The 15,422-nt window shown below is 45.2% G+C and overlaps 1 protein-coding gene across 3 annotated transcripts; it reads left to right on the top strand.

The window, feature by feature from the left end:
- Positions 1-297: 297 nt before the first annotated feature.
- Positions 298-15,107, top strand: LOC115117316 (NXPE family member 3-like). 3 transcript variants are annotated; one of them, XM_065016455.1, is made up of 7 exons: positions 298-385; positions 689-766; positions 10,013-10,114; positions 10,197-10,957; positions 11,322-11,392; positions 11,496-11,738; positions 11,862-15,107. In XM_065016455.1, the coding sequence occupies exons 2-7, from the start codon at positions 749-751 to the stop codon at positions 12,410-12,412; spliced, it is 1,746 nt and encodes a 581-aa protein (XP_064872527.1). In that variant the 5' UTR covers positions 298-385; positions 689-748; the 3' UTR covers positions 12,413-15,107. The 3 variants fall into 3 exon arrangements, with proteins under 3 accessions (XP_064872527.1, XP_064872528.1, XP_064872526.1); XM_065016454.1 differs by having other exon boundaries at positions 337-420; XM_065016456.1 differs by lacking the exon at positions 689-766 and having other exon boundaries at positions 307-385.
- The last annotated feature ends 315 nt before the right edge of the window (positions 15,108-15,422 follow it).

The following is a 15,422-nucleotide window of genomic DNA, read 5'->3' as shown; positions in this document are numbered from 1 at the left end:
TATTGGCACACGGTCCTAGAGCCTGAGAAGGGAGATATGGAGAACTACAAGAAGGAATAAGTGGGAGTTTGTACTATTTTAATTAGGGCAGATTAAGTTAGTTTCACTATTACGTATGGAGGATTTATTAATTTTATTATTATTTATTATTTAATTTTATTACTTATTTATTTTATTGGGTTATTATTTATTTTTTATACCGTCCAGTTGGTGGCGGCAATAAACCTTTTGGGGCGTTGTCCGCCATAAAACCAACAGAAGAAGAAGACCATGTGACTTTAACCAACCATTCTGTTTGGATGATTTCCCAGCTGTCTATCACAGCCTTCTGGTTTCAACCAGTGTGCCTGAATGCACATTTTGACTCGGACCCTTCCCAATCCAGGTCAGTGTTTTTTTAGTTGCACGGAAGAAGAAGATGTAAGTTCTGGCTTTTTGGCAAGTTGAGTGTGTTTATTACAGGAAGATTATGTGTTGTGGGGTTTATTATCGGGTGGGTAAATGCTACGTAATGATGATCGACTGCAAACTGTTACTTTTAGGCTGAATGTACTGTGGCAAACCTCTTCAAGGTTAGGAGCGTTTGTCACAAATTAAGTGGTAAACTGTCACCAAATCACCCAAGATTGAGAGTTATTTCGAACAGGACAGTACCTGTGTGTTTATTTCTCTGTCCTGGTCCACCCAGGCCGTAGGCGAGGTCAAGGATAGCAGGGTTCGGTACACGAATCGGGTTCTTGGTAGGTCCATGTCCAAACGCCAACAGGTAAGTCCAAAACAATCCAGCCCATCTCTATTGTCTCTTTCTCTATTGTTCATAGATCCTTCCAGCACTCTCTCTCTTCCTGGTTTTTCTTGCCCCTTTATCTGTGGGTCGGCTCCACCTTCTGAGGGTTCCCTTTGCTTCTGGGACTTGTAGTTTTGGCGGTCGGCCATTTTGTGATCTGTAGTTCTGACAGGGGTGGCCATTTTAGTGATCGGGCAGAGCCCGTTTATTAGTTCTGCTCTCACATATCTGCCACTTATCACTCGACCCCCTTCTTTGCCACAGTACAGATTATGTACATTTCAGATACTCCATGTTGATTATAATAGTGCCTGTATTGCATTGAATGCCCAGTTTATTTTACCTTTATTTAACCAGGCAAGTCAATTAAGAACACATTCTTATTATCAATGACGGCCTGGGAACAGTGGGGCAGTGCCTTGTTCAGGGGCAGAACGACAGATTTGTACCTTGTCAGCTCGGGGGTTTGAACTTGCAACCTTCCGGTTACTAGTCCAACACTCTAACCACTAGGCTACGTTGCCGCCCCAGTGGGGGCTGAATGACAGATTTGTACCTTGTCAGCTCGGGGGTTTGAACTCACAACCTTCCGGTTACTAGTCCAACACTCTAACCACTAGGCTACCCTGCCGCCCCAGTGGGGGCTGAATGACAGATTTGTACCTTGTCAGCTCGGGGGTTTGAACTTGCAACCTTCCGGTTACTAGTCCAACGCTCTAACCACTAGGCTACGCTGCCGCCCCAGTGGGGGCAGAACGACAGATTTGTACCTTGTCAGCTCGGGGGTTTGAACTCGCAACCTTCCGGTTACTAGTCCAACGCTCTAACGCAGTAGATGTTATTGTTTAGAGACTGTTAATTGCTGTAGCCTGTACAGTATGTGCATGTTACCACTGTGTTTTCATAGTTTGCGCTACTGTTAATTAAGCCGTGGCGAGATTCTAGAAGTTTTCAGAGACTGTCCTCAGTTCTCATGCATGCACAGTACAATGTATGATCAGATAAGACCTACACTAGGCCAGAAATAAGACAATAAAACTAACCTGTAAAACAAAGTTCTTCTCTCTCTCTCTCTGGGCGATATGTTTACAGTGCATTCGGAAAGTATTCAGACCCCTTGACTTTTCCCACATTTTGTTATGTTACAGCCTTTATTCTAAAATTGATTACCCCCTCATCAAGCTGCACACAATACCCCATAATGACATCACAATACCCCATAATGACATCACAATATCCCATAAAGACATCACAATATCCCATAATGACATCACAATACCCCATAATGACAAAGCAAAAACAGTTTTTTTTATAGATATTTTAGCAAATGTATAAAAATGTAAAAGACTGAAAAATGACATTTACATCAGTATTCAGACCCTTTACTCAGTATTTGTTGAAGCACTTTAGGCAGCGATTACACCCTGATCATCGTTCCAGATCTTTCCACAACCACTCAGTGTGAAAGGGAAACTGGTCTGATCCAGTGGAAACGTCATAAAACAGGCCTATCTGATTACTTCTAATCACAAATAGCAACGGTCTGTCCCTGAGCTCACTGAGAGGGGAAACTGAGGGCCCAGAATATTTTATACGATGTTGTATGTTGTATTTATTACATTTTCCGAGGTCTCTCTTTGTGGCACCTGACCACACTACTGAACAGTAGTCCAGGTGCCACAAAACTAGAGCCTGTAGGACCTGCCTTGATGATAGTGCTGTTAAGACTGACCACACTACTGAACAGTAGTCCAGGTGCCACAAAACTAGAGCCTGTAGGACCTGCCTTGATGATAGTGCTGTTAAGACTGACCACACTACTGAACAGTAGTCCAGGTGCCACAAAACTAGAGCCTGTAGGACCTGCCTTGATGATAGTGCTGTTAAGACTGACCACTACTGAACAGTAGTCCAGGTGAACAGTACAGAGCCTGTAGGACCTGCCTTGATGATAGTGCTGTTAAGACTGACAAAACTGAACAGTAGTCCAGGCCCACAAAACTAGAGCCTGTAGGACCTGCCTTGATGATAGTGCTGTTAAGACTGACCCACTACTGAACAGTAGTCCAGGTGCCACAAAACTAGAGCCTGTAGGACCTGCCTTGATGATAGTGCTGTTAAGACTGACCACACTACTGAACAGTAGTCCAGGTGCCACAAAACTAGAGCCTGTAGGACCTGCCTTGATGATAGTGCTGTTAAGACTGACCACACTACTGAACAGTAGTCCAGGTGCCACAAAACTAGAGCCTGTAGGACCTGCCTTGATGATAGTGCTGTTAAGACTGACCACACTACTGAACAGTAGTCCAGGTGCCACAAAACAGGTGCCACAAAAGAGCCTGTAGGACCTGCCTTGATGATAGTGCTGTTAAGACTGACCACACTACTGAACAGTAGTCCAGGTGCCACAAAACTAGAGCCTGTAGGACCTGCCTTGATGATAGTGCTGTTAAGACTGACCACACTACTGAACAGTAGTCCAGGTGCCACAAAACTAGAGCCTGTAGGACCTGCCTTGATGATAGTGCTGTTAAGACTGACCACACTACTGAACAGTAGTCCAGGTGCCACAAAACTAGAGCCTGTAGGACCTGCCTTGATGATAGTGCTGTTAAGACTGACCACACTACTGAACAGTAGTCCAGGTGCCACAAAACTAGAGCCTGTAGGACCTGCCTTGATGATAGTGCTGTTAAGACTGACCACACTACTGAACAGTAGTCCAGGTGCCACAAAACTAGAGCCTGTAGGACCTGCCTTGATGATAGTGCTGTTAAGACTGACCACACTACTGAACAGTAGTCCAGGTGCCACAAAACTAGAGCCTGTAGGACCTGCCTTGATGATAGTGCTGTTAAGACTGACCACACTACTGAACAGTAGTCCAGGTGCCACAAAACTAGAGCCTGTAGGACCTGCCTTGATGATAGTGCTGTTAAGACTGACCACACTACTGAACAGTAGTCCAGGTGCCACAAAACTAGAGCCTGTAGGACCTGCCTTGATGATAGTGCTGTTAAGACTGACCACACTACTGAACAGTAGTCCAGGTGCCACAAAACTAGAGCCTGTAGGACCTGCCTTGATGATAGTGCTGTTAAGACTGACCACACTACTGAACAGTAGTCCAGGTGCCACAAAACTAGAGCCTGTAGGACCTGCCTTGATGATAGTGCTGTTAAGACTGACCACACTACTGAACAGTAGTCCAGGTGCCACAAAACTAGAGCCTGTAGGACCTGCCTTGATGATAGTGCTGTTAAGACTGACCACACTACTGAACAGTAGTCCAGGTGCCACAAAACTAGAGCCTGTCCAGGGACCTGCCTTGATGATGATAGTGCTGTTAAGACTGACCCACTACTGAACAGTAGTCCAGGTGCCACAAAACTAGAGCCTGTAGGACCTGCCTTGATGATAGTGCTGTTAAGACTGACCACACTACTGAACAGTAGTCCAGGTGCCACAAAACTAGAGCCTGTAGGACCTGCCTTGATGATAGTGCTGTTAAGACTGACCACACTACTGAACAGTAGTCCAGGTGCCACAAAACTAGAGCCTGTAGGACCTGCCTTGATGATAGTGCTGTTAAGACTGACCACACTACTGAACAGTAGTCCAGGTGCCACAAAACTAGAGCCTGTAGGACCTGCCTTGATGATAGTGCTGTTAAGACTGACCACACTACTGAACAGTAGTCCAGGTGCCACAAAACTAGAGCCTGTAGGACCTGCCTTGATGATAGTGCTGTTAAGACTGACCACACTACTGAACAGTAGTCCAGGTGCCACAAAACTAGAGCCTGTAGGACCTGCCTTGATGATAGTGCTGCCACAAAACTTAAGGACTGACCACACTACTGAACAGTAGTCCAGGTGCCACAAAACTAGAGCCTGTAGGACCTGCCTTGATGATAGTGCTGTTAAGACTGACCACACTACTGAACAGTAGTCCAGGTGCCACAAAACTAGAGCCTGTAGGACCTGCCTTGATGATAGTGCTGTTAAGACTGACCACACTACTGAACAGTAGTCCAGGTGCCACAAAACTAGAGCCTGTAGGACCTGCCTTGATGATAGTGCTGTTAAGACTGACCACACTACTGAACAGTAGTCCAGGTGCCACAAAACTAGAGCCTGTAGGACCTGCCTTGATGATAGTGCTGTTAAGACTGACCACACTACTGAACAGTAGTCCAGGTGCCACAAAACTAGAGAGCCTGTAGGACCTGCCTTGATGATAGTGCTGTTAAGACTGACCACACTACTGAACAGTAGTCCAGGTGCCACAAAACTAGAGCCTGTAGGACCTGCCTTGATGATAGTGCTGTTAAGACTGACCACACTACTGAACAGTAGTCCAGGTGCCACAAAACTAGAGCCTGTAGGACCTGCCTTGATGATAGTGCTGTTAAGACTGACCACACTACTGAACAGTAGTCCAGGTGCCAGCCTGTAGGACCTGCCTTGAAACTAGAGCCTGTAGGACCTGCCTGTGATGATAGTGCTGTTAAGACTGACCACACTACTGAACAGTAGTCCAGGTGCCACAAAACTAGAGCCTGTAGGACCTGCCTTGATGATAGTGCTGTTAAGACTGACCACACTACTGAACAGTAGTCCAGGTGCCACAAAACTAGAGCCTGTAGGACCTGCCTTGATGATAGTGCTGTTAAGACTGACCACACTACTGAACAGTAGTCCAGGTGCCACAAAACTAGAGCCTGTAGGACCTGCCTTGATGATAGTGCTGTTAAGACTGACCACACTACTGAACAGTAGTCCAGGTGCCACAAAACTAGAGCCTGTAGGACCTGCCTTGATGATAGTGCTGTTAAGACTGACCACACTACTGAACAGTAGTCCAGGTGCCACAAAACTAGAGCCTGTAGGACCTGCCTTGATGATAGTGCTGTTAAGACTGACACACTACTGAGCAGTAGTCCAGGTGCCACAAAACTAGAGCCTGTAGGACCTGCCTTGATGATAGTGCTGTTAAGACTGACCACACTACTGAACAGTAGTCCAGGTGCCACAAAACTAGAGCCTGTAGGACCTGCCTTGATGATAGTGCTGTTAAGACTGACCACACTACTGAACAGTAGTCCAGGTGCCACAAAACTAGAGCCTGTAGGACCTGCCTTGATGATAGTGCTGTTAAGACTGACCACACTACTGAACAGTAGTCCAGGTGCCACAAAAAAACTAGAGCCTGTAGGACCTGCCTTGATGATAGTGCTGTTAAGACTGACCACACTACTGAACAGTAGTCCAGGTGCCACAAAACTAGAGCCTGTAGGACCTGCCTTGATGATAGTGCTGTTAAGACTGACCACACTACTGAACTACAGGTGCCACAAAACAGTAGTCCAGGTGCCACACTACTGAAAAACTAGAGCCTGTAGGACCTGCCTTGATGATAGTGCTGTTAAGACTGACCACACTACTGAACAGTAGTCCAGGTGCCACAAAACTAGAGCCTGTAGGACCTGCCTTGATGATAGTGCTGTTAAGACTGACCACACTACTGAACAGTAGTCCAGGTGCCACAAAACTAGAGCCTGTAGGACCTGCCTTGATGATAGTGCTGTTAAGACTGACCACACTACTGAACAGTAGTCCAGGTGCCACAAAACTAGAGCCTGTAGGACCTGCCTTGATGATAGTGCTGTTAAGACTGACCACACTACTGAACAGTAGTCCAGGTGCCACAAAACTAGAGCCTGTAGGACCTGCCTTGATGATAGTGCTGTTAAGACTGACCACACTACTGAACAGTAGTCCAGGTGCCACAAAACTAGAGCCTGTAGGACCTGCCTTGATGATAGTGCTGTTAAGACTGACCACTACTGAACAGTAGTCCAGGTGCCACAAAACTAGAGCCTGTAGGACCTGCCTTGATGATAGTGCTGTTAAGACTGACCACACTACTGAACAGTAGTCCAGGTGCCACAAAACTAGAGCCTGTAGGACCTGCCTTGATGATAGTGCTGTTAAGACTGACCACACTACTGAACAGTAGTCCAGGTGCCACAAAACTAGAGCCTGTAGGACCTGCCTTGATGATAGTGCTGTTAAGACTGACCACACTACTGAACAGTAGTCCAGGTGCCACAAAACTAGAGCCTGTAGGACCTGCCTTGATGATAGTGCTGTTAAGACTGACCACACTACTGAACAGTAGTCCAGGTGCCACAAAACTAGAGCCTGTAGGACCTGCCTTGATGATAGTGCTGTTAAGACTGACCACACTACTGAACAGTAGTCCAGGTGCCACAAAACTAGAGCCTGTAGGACCTGCCTTGATGATAGTGCTGTTAAGACTGACCACACTACTGAACAGTAGTCCAGGTGCCACAAAACTAGAGCATGTAGGACCTGCCTTGATGATAGTGCTGTTAAGACTGACCACACTACTGAACAGTAGTCCAGGTGCGACAAAACTAGAGCCTGTAGGACCTGCCTTGATGATAGTGCTGTTAAGACTGACCACACTACTGAACAGTAGTCCAGGTGCCACAAAACTAGAGCCTGTAGGACCTGCCTTGATGATAGTGCTGTTAAGACTGACCACACTACTGAACAGTAGTCCAGGTGCCACAAAACTAGAGCCTGTAGGACCTGCCTTGATGATAGTGCTGTTAAGACTGACCACACTACTGAACAGTAGTCCAGGTGCCACAAAACTAGAGCCTGTAGGACCTGCCTTGATGATAGTGCTGTTAAGACTGACCACACTACTGAACAGTAGTCCAGGTGCCACAAAACTAGAGCCTGTAGGACCTGCCTTGATGATAGTGCTGTTAAGACTGACCACACTACTGAACAGTAGTCCAGGTGCCACAAAACTAGAGCCTGTAGGACCTGCCTTGATGATAGTGCTGTTAAGACTGACCACACTACTGAACAGTAGTCCAGGTGCCACAAAACTAGAGCCTGTAGGACCTGCCTTGATGATAGTGCTGTTAAGACTGACCACACTACTGAACAGTAGTCCAGGTGCCACAAAACTAGAGCCTGTAGGACCTGCCTTGATGATAGTGCTGTTAAGACTGACCACACTACTGAACAGTAGTCCAGGTGCCACAAAACTAGAGCCTGTAGGACCTGCCTTGATGATAGTGCTGTTAAGACTGACCACACTACTGAACAGTAGTCCAGGTGCCACAAAACTAGAGCCTGTAGGACCTGCCTTGATGATAGTGCTGTTAAGACTGACCACACTACTGAACAGTAGTCCAGGTGCCACAAAACTAGAGCCTGTAGGACCTGCCTTGATGATAGTGCTGTTAAGACTGCAGAGCAACACTTTTTAATGTATAGACTTCTGCTGTTGTATCAACATGTTTTGACCATGACAGTTTACAGTCCAGGGTTACTCCAAGCAGTTTAGTCACCTCAACCTGTTACATTTTCACGTTATTTATTCCAAGATTTAGTTGAGGTATATGGTTTAGTGAATGTTTTGTCCCAAATACAATGCTTTTAAAATATTTAGGCTAACTTATTCCTTGCCACCCATTCTGAAACTAACTGCAGTCATTTCAGTCACTGTAGTAGCTGACGTGTACAGTGTTGAGTCATCCGCATACGTAGACACTGGCTTTACTCAATGCCAGTGGCATGTCGTTAGTAAAACATTTAAAAGTAAGGGACCTAAACAGCTGCCTGGGGAATTCCTGATTCTACCTGGATTTTGTGTGAGAGGCTTCCATTAAAGAACACCCTCTGCTGTGTTAGACCGGTAACTCTTTATCCACAATATATAAAGTAAAGCCATAAAACATGTGTTTTTCATCGTCAACAGACTATGGTCGATAATGTCAAAAAGCCGCACTGAAGTATGACAAAACAGCCTCCATAATCTTTTTATAATCAATTTCTCTCAGCGGATCATCAGTCATTTGTGTAAGTGCCATACATGTTGATCATTGTAAGCCATTTAAGTCTTTCGGATCCATTCAGATCAAGCATTCAGATCCCTTCACATTTTGTTATGTTACAGCCTTATTCTAAAATTGAATAAATTGTTATTTTCCTCGTAAATCTACACACAATACCCCATAATGACAAAGCAAAAACAGGTTTAGATATTTTTTGCAAATTTATTCAAAATAAAAAACCGAATTATCACATTTACATCAGACCCTTTACTCAGTATTTTTTTTAAGCACCTTTGGCAGCGATTACAGCCTCGAGTCTTCTTTGGTATGACAATATAAGCTTGGCACACCTGTATTTGGGGAGTTTCTCCCATTCTTCTCTGCAGATCCTCTCCAGCTCTATCAGGTTGGATGGGGAGCGTTGCTGCACAGCTATTTTCAGGTCTCTCCAGAGATGTTCGATCGGGTTCAAGTCCAGGCTCTGGCTGGGCCACTCAAGGACATTCAGAGACTTGTTCTGATACCACTCCTGTGTTGTTTTGTCTCTACCATATTGGCCTGATTGGTGGAGTGCTGCAGAGATGGTTGTCCTTCTGGAATGTTCTCCCATCTCCACAGAGGAACTCTGGAGCTCTGTCAGAGTAACCATGGGGCTCTTGGTCAACTCCCTGACCAAAGCCCTTCTCCCCCGATTGCTAAGTTTAGCTGGGTGGCCAGCTCTAGGAAGAGTCTTGGTGGTTCCAAACATCTTCCATTTAAGAATGATGGAGGCCACTGTGTTCTTGAGGACCTTCAATGCTGCAGAATTGTTTTGGTGCCCTTCCCCAGATCTGTGCCTCGGCACAATCCTGTCTTGGAGCTCTACAGACAATTCCTTAGACCTCATGGCTTGGTTTTGCTCTGACATGTACTGTCAACTGTGGGACCTTATATAGACAGGTGTGTGCCCTTTCCAAATCATGTCCAATCAACTGAATTTACCACAGGTGGACTCCAATCAAGTTGTCGAAACATCTCAAGGATGATCAATGGAAACCGGACGCACCTGAGCAAAAATGTTGAGTCTTATAGCAAAAGGATCTGAATACTTATGTAAATAAGTTATTTCTGTTTTTCTAAAAACCTGTTTTCGTTTTGTCATTATGGGGTATTGTGATATCATTATGGGGTAGTGTGATGTCATTATGGGTTATTGTGTGTAGATTGATGAGGAAAACATTATATTTAATTCATTTTAGAATAAGGCTGTAACATAAGAAAATGTGGAGAAAGGGAAGGGGTCTGAATACCTTCAGAATTAATAAAGATTCCATTAAAATACCCTCCCTTTGGAACCCTAGACAGGAGCCATGTGGGACTGTCAGTCGAAATATGTCTGCATCTTCCTCCTGCTGGCTCTGTCAGGCCTCTTCTTCCTGTTCCGTAACATCAACATTCTGGAGGTGAGGACCTTGCTTCTATCACTATCTACCTGCATCAGCCTACACACCTCTCCCCTTTAGTGACCTCTAATCTCCTCCATAGTGGAAGCTCAACAGTACATTGGACTTAAGCAGCATCCGCTCCGAGGGCTCTCCTCCTGGCCTCGATCGCAAGCTGAGCTTCTTCTGTAGCCACCTGGTCCAGGAGCCCTCTATCGAGGAGGCTCTGGAAGATAGTCCCCCCCTGGAGTCCATCGCTGGGCCAGAGCCTCTGGCCGTGACGACACCCCTGGACCAGACCAGTGACCCTGCACACAGTCTGTTTGCAATCCTTCCAGCAGGGGGAGGGAGAGAGAGGCACGTCGGGGACCAGCTAGAGGCTCTGGTCCTTATGAACGATTTCCAGAGGCGTCCCAAGAGCCGTGGCGGGGACTTCCTGCTGGCCCGGCTGCACTCCCCAGAATTGGGTGCGGGCGTTGCAGGACAGGTACTAGACCACTTGAATGGGACCTACTCTGCTATTTTTCCATTACTCTGGGAAGGGTCTGTATGGGTGGAGGTGACACTGGTCCATCCTAGCGAGGCAGTTTATCTTCTACGACGCTTACAAGAGGAACGGCTAAACTGGGTGCCTTCCAAGAGCCTGTTCCGTTCTGGATTATTGTCTGAGACCACCGAGTGTAACCTGTGTCTGCCGAACAACCAGCAGCCACTGTGCGATTACACAGACCCCCGTACGGGGGAACCTTGGTTCTGCTATAAGCCCAAGCAGCTGGCTTGTGACACGCGGATCAACCACTTCAAGGCAAGCTCCCAGACATATCTGCAACATCTGACCAGCAAAGAAGCGCTGCTCTTCCAGAGGTTAGTAGGAGGTAAAACATAATGTGTGTGTGAATAAGGCCTCTATTCAATCCGTAAGGCTGAAGTTCAGCGTTGTAGCACGATTTGACATTGAAAGGCAATGTTACCGCGGTAGCGAAGACTGCATTCACGGCCAATATGTCGGCTCAATATGTCGGCTCAATGGGAAATTACCTTTTAATTTCACAGCTGTAGTGATGAACTTGGGAGATTGAATCGAGTCCAAAGTGCACTGTCTGTTTCATCTTACTGCTATGCAGTATTTATGCTTTTCTCCCCCCAGATTACACAGTGGTTCAGGTGAATGGTATAGCTTGCTACAGTTTTTTATCTAATCACGTAAAATTATTATTATTTTTTTTAGTGGCATCAACATCAACGTGCATATTCATGCAACGGGGTCTGACAGCGTCACTGTGCTGCCAAAGGAGAAAGGTGGGAATTTTGCAAAAAATTATTGCAGAGTGTGAAGAAAAAATGTGATTGTATCTGTAAAGTGATGGTAGCTTTGTGCATCACGGCAACTTCCGCATTTCAGACAAACCAGATGAGGAAAGCAGCAGTGTAGCGGCAGCACCTATCAGGACCCCTCCCCTCCCCTCCAGGACCCCTCCCTCTGGGTATTACTACCAAGGGTCATGGCGGGCGCTGGATGGTGTCGTAATACGCCAGTTTAACGACCCCGCTGCCGTTATCCAGTGTCTGAAGGGCAAGCAGGTGTACATGTACGGAGACTCCACCGTTAGACAGTACTATGACTACCTCACCAGCTTTGTGCCAGGTGAGTGTTGTTTGCCAAACCTGTTACATCTTACACCCGACTTTGTCTCAGGTGTGTAAAAATGATCTCTCTTTCTCTCTCTCCCTCTCTCTCTCCCTCTCTCTCTCTCTCTCTCTCTCTCAGAGCTGAAGAAGTTCAACCTTAGAAGTCATGTGAGAGCGGGGCCATTCATGGCAGTGAATATACCCAACAACATCCTGTTGAAGTACCGCTGCCACGGACCCCCCATATTCTGGCCCCCTCTCAGTGTCAGTCAGCTGCACTATGTAGCTAATGAGCTGGACGGCCTGGCCGGTGGTTCAGACACTGTTGTCGTCATCAGCGTTTCGACCCATTTCAGCTTTTTCCCTCTGCAGGCCTACATTCGCCGACTACGACGTATTCGAAAGGCGGTGGTTCGCCTTCTGAACCGAGCTCCGGGGACCGTAGTAGTTGTGCGCTCTGCCAACCTGGACCAAAGGAAGGACAACTTCATCAACAGTGACTGGATCTTGACCCAGCTGGACAGGGTGCTCAAGGCCATGTTCAGGGGTCTGGATGTGATGCTGCTGGATGCCTGGGAGATGACCCTTGCCCACCACCTCCCCCATGATCTTCACCCAGCCCCCCCCATCATCAAGAACATGATAAACACAATCCTCTCTGGTGTCTGCCCCCTATCATCAAGAACATGATAAATATTGAATAATGTTGTAGCCAACAAAGTGTCCTTCTTAGTTGTCTGTGTCTCTTCGATGACTTGTCATGTAGTCTGGAGCAGAAGGTTCCCTTCGTTCTGGAAGGTTCTGGTCCTTAAACGTTTTTGTATTTCTTCTTCCTGAAAAGTCTGACGAGACAAAATAAAGTTTGGGCTTTTTTTTACGTGATTCTTTGAATGTCTTGAGTGTTTTTAAACTGTGCGGGTCTGACCACAAGGGTTAATGGCATCACAAAACAATCAATCAACCATATGACATTAGTTTTCCATATCTCCGCACTGACCATTCCCATTCACGTTCTTTATGTTAGAATTATTGTTCCATTATCCACTTTTTTGGACGTTAGAGTTTTTGGGCGGGCAAAAGTCTCTGGAGACAAAGGGACAGTCCTTTAGCCAACACTGGAGGGTAGAGAGCGAGTACTCTCAATTTACTGCTTAATTTACGACCTGGTGTGGAGGTGTCAAAACCGGCCCAGTGCCCTCCTGGTCTGGTTGTTATCAGCTATTGTCAAGCTGATCTGACCCATTGTGATCCTCACAGGACAACCATGACACTTGTTAAAGGTACATTTGTGGAATTTCTTTCCTTCTAAATGCTTTTGAGCCAATCAGTTGTGTTGTGAGGGGTGGTATACAGAAGATAGCCATATTATGGCAAGCACAGCTCAAATGAGCAAAGAGAAACGATAGTCCAGAATGACTTTAAGTCATGAAGGTCAATCAATCCGGAAAATGTCAAGAACTTTAAAAGTTTCTTAAAAGTGCAGTTGCAAAAACCATCAAGCGCTATGATGAAACTGGCTCTCATGAGGACCGCCACAGGAAAGAAAAACCCAGAGTTACCTCTGCTGCAGAGGATAAGTTCATTAGAGTTAACTACACCTCAGATTGCAGCCCAAATAAATGCATCACAGAGTTCAAGTAACAGACACATCTCAACATCAACTGTTCAGATGAGACTGTGTGAATCAGGCCTTCACGGTCGAATTGCTGCAAAGAAACCACTACTAAAGATCACCAATAAGAAGAGACTTGCTGCTTGGACCAAGAAACGCAACCAATGAACATTAGACTGGTGGAAATCTGTCCTTTGGTCTGATGAGTCCAAATTTGAGATTTTTGGTTCCAACCGCCGTGTCTTTGTGAGATGCAGAGTAGGTGAACGGATGTTCTCCGCATGTGTGGTTCCCACCGTGAAGCATGGAGGAGGAGGTGTGATGGTGCTTTGCTGTTGACATTGTCTGTGATTTATTTAGAATTCAAGGCACACTTAACCAGCATGGTTACCACAGCATTCTGCAGCGATACACCATTCCATCTGGTTTGTGCTTAGTGGGACTATCATTTGTTTTTCAACAGGACAATGACCCAAAACAAACCTCCAGGCTGTGTAAGGGCTATTTGACCAAGAAGGAGAGTGAAGGAGTGCTGCATCAGATGACCTGGCCTCCACAATCACCTGACCTCAACCCAATTGAAATGGTTTAGGATGAGTTGGACCGCAGAGTGAAGGAAAAGCAGCCAACAAGTGCTCGGCATATGTGGTAACTCCTTCAAGACCGTTGGAAAAGCATTCCTCATGAAGATGGTTGAGAGAATGCCAAGAGTGTGCAAAGCTGTCATCAAGGCAAAGGGTGAAGAAGAAGATTCTTATTTGAAGAATATAAAATATAAAATCTATTTTGATTTGTGTAACACCTTTTTTGGTTACTACGTGATTCCATATGTGTTATTTCATAGTTTTTGAATTTTTCACTATTATTCAACAATGTAGATAATAGTACAAATAAAATCAAGAAATGAGTCGGTGTTTCCAAAATGTTGACTGGAACTGTACCCATAAAGACTCACTGCTGTAGTCGCTGCCACATGTGATTCTAACACTCAGGTGTGTGAATACTTATGTAAATTAGATATTTACATTTTACAAACATTTAAAAAATAAAAAAAATGTCACTTTGTCATTATGTGGTATTTTGTGTAGATGGGTGTAGATGTTTTAAATTCAGGCTGTAATACAATCCTTTCTAAAAAGTCACTGAAATCAATTATCTGTGAAATTCCAGAGTCTGGTGTTGTGTCTTTGGTATCATTAAAGGTGAATACTGTTATTGTATCAAATAAATGATGTGTAATTATTATTATTACGTGATTAAACTAATCATGTCAATTTAATTACCTAGGAAGTTGGGGCACCACGGAAAATATTCAGATTACAAAGTTACAATTTTCCAAATATAACTCTTCAAAATGTTTGAATATCTGATCAATTAGTCTTCTGTCAATGAATTATTCTTTACCTCACGTCAGTCTCATCTTGTCACGTTCTGACCTTTATTTCTTTTGTTTTGTCTTTATTTAGTATGGTCAGGGCGTGAGTTGGGGTGGGCAGTCTATGTTTGTTTTTCTATGATTTTGGGGATTTCTATGTTTCGGCCTAGTATGGTTCTCAATCAGAGGCAGGTGTCATTAGTTGTCTCTGATTGAGAATCATACTTAGGTAGCCTGGGTTTCACTGTTTGTTGGTGGGTGTTTGTTTCCGTGTCTGTGTTTTTCACCACACGTTACTGTTTTGGGTTTCGTTCGTTTTCACGTTTATTGTTTTTGTATTCAGTTGTGTTCATGTTAAGTATTTCTTATTAAAAGAACCATGGACACTTATCACGCCGCATATTGGTCCTCCGATCCTTCTCGCCTCTCCTCTTCAGATGAAGAGGAGGAAAACCCTTACACATCTGAACGTGGGTAAATTGTTGGTTATCTGGTCTGAGAGGTTCATCTCACTCTGGAGATTCGTCCACGTCGATCAGTGTTCTCGTACTAGATTTGCTACCTTTCCAACTGCAGTCTGTTAGGCTGTCAACTACTTCCTCTTAAGTGATCAGTTAGTTCAGAGTTCATACCATTTCACGTGTAGTGCAAGCTCTCACGTTTCCTGGCCTGTAGGGTTGAAATTAGAATTAGCCCTTTTTAAACATGAGGAC

The sequence above is a fragment of the Oncorhynchus nerka genome, unplaced genomic scaffold (assembly GCF_034236695.1).
Source record: "Oncorhynchus nerka isolate Pitt River unplaced genomic scaffold, Oner_Uvic_2.0 unplaced_scaffold_977, whole genome shotgun sequence".
In the NCBI taxonomy this organism is placed as follows: Eukaryota; Metazoa; Chordata; class Actinopteri; order Salmoniformes; family Salmonidae; genus Oncorhynchus; species Oncorhynchus nerka.
This window is presented reverse-complemented; position numbering and strand designations above follow the sequence as displayed.

Coding starts and splice junctions, on each gene's coding strand:
- LOC115117316 (XM_065016454.1), top strand. CDS start 352: ATGCACATTTTGACTCGGACCCTTCCCAATCCAGGTCAGTGTTTTTTT. Junction 10,115..10,196: donor GTAACATCAACATTCTGGAG/GTGAGGACCTTG, acceptor TCTCCTCCATAG/TGGAAGCTCAACAGTACATT. Junction 11,393..11,495: donor TGTGCTGCCAAAGGAGAAAG/GTGGGAATTTTG, acceptor TCCGCATTTCAG/ACAAACCAGATGAGGAAAGC.